Raw genomic sequence first — 7,168 nt, forward strand, 5'->3', positions numbered from 1 at the left:
GCTGAGGAAGTTGCCTAGAGGGACCTCTTGATGATGTACGGGAAGATAAAGAGACCAACATACCTCTGTCATGTGTCAAGTACATTTTTTCCACTTTAATGATATTAACACATGAACAGATGATGGATGTTTATAGATTGGGATTGTTAATGTTACCAAACTAAAATGTCTAAACTTTACAAACAGCCAAGCAATAATAAATTGTTACTCATACCAATGGGTCAATACCGAGCAAGAATGGATTTAACATATTTATTTTAAAATGGCACAAGAATGGTTAAAATGGGTAGAAGTGTCATCCTACTCCAAAGTGACAAAACTGACCCACATTACTTGTAAGGAGGTTTCACCAACAGGAGAGATAAAAACACAGAATGAGCCATAAGCCTCAATCATGTCCATATGAGATAGATGTCCTATATTTTTTATATATAAATGCAACATCTTTCATCCTTTCTTTCTAAAGTCACATGAAGAATGGCCACCATGAGACAGCACGCAGAGAGGGAGAAGGGGGGAAATTACAGTTCTACAGTTTAAAAAAACCTTTTTGAACTACAAATCACACCATGTGCCAGGTGGTTTTACAACCAGAGTAACTTTCAAATTCCACAAAGATGGTGGCCTCATCCTTTACGTTTGGTGCATATACTTTAATCAGGGAATGCCCCAATTCTCCAAACTCAATCCCCAATTCATCTATCAAATTTAGCGCCTCTCCACGACCTGGATTACTAAATCCCCTAAACTGGCTAATTGTCATGAGCATTTACAACAGAAACAAATGTTGGAGTTTTAATCAGTTTCTTTTTTTTGGGGTGGGGGTGGGGAGAAATACTTTTCACATCTTTCTTCAGTAAATCAAAAAGGTAGGACAGAGTCCATAATAAAGCAGACTGTACATGTCTAAAGACCACAATTTGATTTTTAAAGGGATCTTGATGATTAAAATCTCTTCAAGTTGATAGTCACAAAGATTTATACAATGTTAACACATTGCATTTTTAGTATGATCTAGAATTAGATGCCTTCATGTCAAGTCAATTAAGAATCTCCAACACATCCTGTAACAGACCAACTTACAAGTTTCATCATTGTTAACATTCTGAAACAAGATTTCCACTATTTTACAACCAGCTGCCGGCAAAGCAAGAAGTCGTCAACACACACTACATATTGCTGGTTGTTCAACAACCTTACCACTAAAGACATCACAAACTCCATAACCCATTCAGAGCACACAGTGTGGAAGCAACTGCTATATGAAAAACAAAAGCCAGAATAGAATAAAGCAAATATAATGCATGGTATGAGAAAAACCCAATGGCCCATCAAATTTATTCTTTCCAATAAACTATATAATACACTATTATGGACTCTACCCAACCCATTTAAATCGCCTGAGGGAGAATCTACTTGCACCCTCAAAAATGACATTAACCAAAACATCAGATTATCTATCTAACCTTATATAGTTTCATCGGCCCAGATTTTACTGTCAAAATAATGGTGAGACTAATGGTGCTCGTGTTATTTATGCGCGAATGGTACAGCAACTTCAGGGGAGGGGCAGATGCGCGGTTAAACACGAATATCCAAATGTTGCTGTCCAAGTTGCGTCCAACTCCGCTGTTAGCTTCGTGAAAATGGCATCTCGCAGCCTGGCTCACAATTGAAATGCATTGAATGGCATGAAATTGCTGTTTTTGCGCTGTAGATACAAACTACACTCGCCACAGAAAGTTAAGTTAAGTCATTTCAAGTCTAAGTATCCATTTAACAATGTGATTAGTGTTAATTACTGCCAATCAAACCTCTGGCACTGAAAATTAACTATTAAAAGTATGGAAACTCATTCCTTCAGGTTTTAATTGATGGACATTTAAAAACTTTTCCTGTGTCTCTTTTTTTCTCTCTCAATCCACTCTTTCTTTCCCTCTTTATTTCTCTTTCTGTACCTGATTTAACTTTGAATTCTACCATACTAATTTACGTTTCCTTTTCGGTTCTTGCACTGTTATTTTCACAATCCTTCAATCTGATTGGTTAAGGAGATAAACATTTGTTTGCCCTGTTCACTCAGGTCCCAGATACCATTTCACTCGCTGTGATGTTATCAGCTCACACCGTCAGCAACTTGCACACAAGAAAATTAAAAACGTAAGCATGCAAGGGCAAGTCTAACTAACAGAAGACACTGTTAGATGCCCTGCTACAGCAAAATCTGGCCCAAAGAGTCTACAGCACAGAAATAGGCCATTCGGCCCAACTGGTCTAAGCTGACATTTAAGCTCCACCTGGGCCTCCTCTCACCCCTCTTCATCTAACCCTATCAGCATATCCTTCTATTCCTTTCTCCTTCATGTACTTACCTCAACTACTCCTTCTGGTAGCACGTTCCACATTCTTACCATTCTTTGGGCAAAGAAGTTTCTCCTGAATTCCCTATTGGATTTATTAGTGACTATCTTATATTTATAACCTCTAGTTTTGACTCTCTCACAAGTGGAAACATTTTCTCTATGTTTACCCTATATTATCAAGCCAAGAGTAATACCAGAAATTAGAGACCCTGTTAAAAATTTTGCTCTGCTCTAGATAGTCTCTCAGATTCAGTGTCACTGGTTTCTCCTGTAAGGAATCTTACAACACCAGGTTATAGTCCAACAGTTTTATTTGAAAATCACAAGCTTTCGGAGGCTTTCTCCTTCGTCAGGTGGTTTCTCCTGTAAGTGAATTCCATTTTCCCATCAAATAGTTTACATTTACTGTCAAATATCTAGTTGTATAACATGACCTGGGAGACCGCAACAATGAAAACCCTTTGTTATATGAACTGGATACCATAATTTTGTACATGCCTCCACATCCGCTTCTCCCATCTCTCATCGGGTAGACTGATTAGCACTGTAGTGAGACGAGGCCAGATACAAATCTACCAGTTGGTTTATTTTGCAGACGGTAAGTGAATGCACAGAGTAACAGGTAATCAAATCACACTACACCCATTAGAAGGTTAACTCAACTTTTTGTGGTCAGCCTTTTCCCTGAATCTGACCAACTCGAAGCTTAAATAGAACAGCATTTTTCCAGTAGGTCAAGATCTCTTCCCAGACCTCTCCACCTTCCACTTCTCCTTTAGACTCTCCTTAAAATCCACCTCTTTCAACAAGCTTTTAGTCATCCCTCCTAATATCTCATTCTTTAGATCAGTGTCAATTTTTGTCTGATTGCGTTTCTGTGAAGCACCTTGGGAGGGTTTTTCTACGTTAAGGCCAGTATATAAATACAAGTTGTTGTCTTTTTCAATTCAATATAGAACCTTCAAAGGGAGTTAGGTTGAACCAGATTGCTTCCACAATTAATAAAAGGAAAAGGAATAATTGAGAAATTACTTGCATCATAGTTTAGTACAGCAGTTGTAAACCATTTTTAAAAAACTATATTTTGGGTGTCAACAGCGTACATATGAAAGCTGACCTATATCTGCAAATGAAGCTGGGGAAGCTGGATAAAAACGAGGGAGAAGGGAATAGAGGATATGTTGATAGGGTTAGATGAAGGGTGGGAGAAGGCTGACATGGAGCATAAACACCAGCATGGATGTGTTGGGCCAAATCACCTGTTTCTGTGCTCTATATTCTTTGTAATTTGTAATTCTTTGTAATATCAAAAGGCAACAACATAGAAGAGGAAGAGGCTGTAGCCAAGGATAGATCCTTAAATTCCAAAGGCATATGTGCAGGAACAGCAAGAGAAGCCATTGCTGGAGCCAAACTGGTTATTTTCAAATATAATGAATTCACAGAAATGATTTCATGAAGGAATGTTGCATTTTAATGACTGCTCATGTCTGCTTTAAAGGGAGCATAGATTCTGACCTTCTCCATAATAATCCCTCATTTGTCCCTTGTTAGTGTTGTTGGAATACCTATTAGATGCAAGATATGAGCACACACTTTGTAGTGGACCCAACCCTTCCTCCATGCAATATCATGATGTTACACTCCAGAAACAATGGAAGAAGTCCATGTTTTATCATTTAAGATGAATGAGTTTGAGTAGAGTCCATGGCTAATGCTTTTTTAAACTTCCTTCTCCTGTCGCTCCCAAGCTCCAACATCCTCATTGTTAAAATCAAGAATCACAATATTCTATTACAGCTTATTCTGTTTTTTTATTTTATTTGTTAAACTTGATTCATAGTTCTCAGCCTGTCTTATGGCCAGTCTGTGTGGTATTTCCCATTAGAGAAATCAGGAAAGTAGAATGGTATTCAGTACCATTTTGAGTGCAAAGCTCATCATTGTTCACCCTGAAGCCTGCTATCCCAGATTACTTTGTACATAAGGTCACGTTTCAGTTCACTGGGTGAGAAGTGCCTACGACAGCAAACTTTGCATGAAGCACGAGGAAAAGGTATCTGAGTGAGCCCGAATTGCAATTACTTTTACACAATTGTCCAGGTACAGTTTGCCCATTGCTGGATTCCACAGCACCAGCAGCTAAGACTACCACAACATTGCTTTAAGTAGAAGTGGTTCTGCAATAAATGCCACATAACATAATTTGGGAGACAAAAGCAACTGATATATATTGCTGAAAAGCTGTAAAAACAGAACACTTTACAGATGTCATGAATATACAGCGTTAATGCAGTTGGAGAGATGATTTGTGTGGGTTTTTGTAATTTACTGATATTCATTTGCTTTCTAACTTAGACAAGGTGATTACACTGGCAAGGAAATCTGAGCTGTAATATAACCTGGTACAAAGCCACCAACTGTAGCACAAAGCACTGCTCATTATGGATTTTGTTCAGCCAGTGATATTTCATTTCAAGTTCTTGAACATTGGTTTGACTTCAGGAATGAATAAATTGCTGTAGGATACTAAAAAAAATTGTACAGGCAAGACAATGCACTCTGCTGGTTCTAGGCACAAGCTATCTATAGGTACTGTACAGATTCTTCCTGAAAAAATACAAAACAGTTAAAGGAAACAAAATATGACCAGACTATTTTCAAAAATAGTTTCCAAAGATTCCAATCGTTACAATAAATTGTATTAAATGCTTTGAGAGAGGGGGAGCTACTGCTGTGAGAATTAAGAAGAATGGAACAAACAAAACCTTGCAGAAACCTAATTACAAAAAATAAAACAATTTTCATAGCACTGCATTGTACATTTAGACAACCTCAAACCCCCTTTAACGCGATAAAAGCGGACAAGTTGTATTCTTGTAGATTGAGGGCTGGTTCATAAATCAGGCGGCCAACAAGATGAGCAGGTTCCACGTTACAAACCCGTCTTGAACTTTTACTATTCGCCACCTTACTGGAGATTTAAACTTTCACTTCAAACTTCGCCCCGCATCGCTTCAGAAATATATATATATATATATATAGTGAACGCGGCGGCGACCACTGAACATTTACATTTGAAGAAAAACTAATTTCAGGAGTTCAGAACCGGCGGAATTTACATTTAGATCCAATTCGCACTGGTTTAAAAAAAAGTCCATCAAAGGAGCAGCGAACGAGATTTAACTTTTATATCAACAGATTATCAGGAAGAACAGTTGTGAAAAAAATAACACTGGGGTAAAATAAACCCCAATTGCTGTTAAAGTTAGCGACACTTTTTAAAATAACCGCTGTGTTTGCAGCAGGTGCGCGGGGCCAGGATAAAACACGCAGAAACTCGCCCTTTAATGCTCTTCACCGTCAATTTTAGGAGAATATATCGGGGCCCCTTTGACAAAAAGCTCGTCTGGTTTTACACGAGGCGCACTGGAGAGGTTTGCCCGGGGACATTCCGATGCGGTTGTCCGGCCGGAGGTTCCCCTCCCCGGGGGGCCTGGATACGGTGAGTCGGGGGGCCGGTGACAGGTACCTGGCTGCCGCTGTCCGTGCGCAGGTTCTTCAGGAGAATCTTCCTCCTGTTGCTCAGCTCTTTGCGGGTCCTCTGCAGCCGCCGCTCGATCTCCTGAGGCTCCAGGGTCGGCGGCTCTCGCTGTTCCCCCGCCGCCGGGCCCCGCTGCTGGAAGACGGAGGCGATTTCTGGCGTCGCCGCCACCTGCAGATAGGAGAGCGCCGCCATTTTGGAGCAGCAGCCGTTGCGAATCGAATAGAATTGAATCGGCCGCGAGCCGCAGCCTGTGGGGGGCGGGGGGGGGGGGGGGGAAAGGTCGGAGACAGCGCCACCCGCAGCCCGGGGCCGGTACTGCAAGATAGGGGCAGCGCCACCCGCAGCCCGGGGCCGGTACTGCAAGCTGGAGACAGCGCCACCCGCAGCCCGAAACCGGTACTGCAGGATGGGGACAGCGCCACCCGCAGCCCGAAACCGGTACTGCAGGATGGGGACAGCGCCACCCGCAGCCCGAAACCGGTACTGCAAGCTGGAGACAGCGCCACCCGCAGCCCGGGGCCGGTACTGCAAGATGGGGACAGCGCCACCCGCAGCCCGGGGCCGGTACTGCAAGATGGGGACAGCGCCACCCGCAGCCCGAAACCGGTACTGCAGGATGGGGACAGCGCCACCCGCAGCCCGAAACCGGTACTGCAAGATGGGGACAGCGCCACCCGCAGCCCGAAACCGGTACTGCAAGCCGGAGACAGCGCCACCCGCAGCCCGAAACCGGTACTGCAAGCCGGAGACAGCGCCACCCGCAGCCCGAAACCGGTACTGCAAGCCGGAGACAGCGCCACCCGCAGCCCGAGGCCGCAACTACAACCCACAGCGAGTCAGGAGAGCGCCACCCTCAGTCCGAGGCGTTACTACAGCCCAAAGACAGCGCCAACCATAGACCGAGACCGGTATTACAACCCGGAGGAACCTAAATGATAGCAAATCAGAAGGCGGATTGCCTTGTGATCCAACCCGAGCAATATACAATAGTTTCCCAGCTGCCAATTTGCCTTAAGCATCATGGAAAAGCTGCTGAATAAAAACACCAGAAATTGCATGTTTTGATCTTTCAATTTGCATTTATATAGCACTTTAATATAGAAAAATGTCCATTGTAGGGTTGCCAACTCTGGTTGAAGGCATTCCTGGAGGTTTGATCGAGTGACATTCTGATAACATGATGTCTGATCACATGCCATTCAATCACATGACATTTGATCATATGACTTCTATAAATGTTATTACATTTACCTTATAA

The 7,168-nt window shown here is 42.5% G+C and overlaps 1 protein-coding gene across 4 annotated transcripts in view; it reads right to left on the minus strand.

Annotated features, from left to right (window-relative positions):
• Positions 1-6,156, minus strand: part of raver2 (ribonucleoprotein, PTB-binding 2) — a 93,051-nt gene extending 86,895 nt beyond the window's left edge. For 2 of the 4 annotated variants that reach the window (XM_067990393.1, XM_067990392.1), the window contains exon 1: positions 5,896-6,153. In XM_067990393.1, the coding sequence (XP_067846494.1) occupies positions 5,896-6,102 (207 nt within the window). In that variant the 5' untranslated portion in view covers positions 6,103-6,153. Of the gene's footprint in view, positions 1-5,895 lie in introns of all 4 variants that reach the window. The other 2 variants (XM_067990394.1, XM_067990395.1) reach the window with 2 other exon arrangements.
• Between the last annotated feature and the right edge of the window lie 1,012 nt (positions 6,157-7,168).

This window comes from Heptranchias perlo, chromosome 9 (assembly GCF_035084215.1).
Source record: "Heptranchias perlo isolate sHepPer1 chromosome 9, sHepPer1.hap1, whole genome shotgun sequence".
Taxonomy (NCBI): Eukaryota; Metazoa; Chordata; class Chondrichthyes; order Hexanchiformes; family Hexanchidae; genus Heptranchias; species Heptranchias perlo.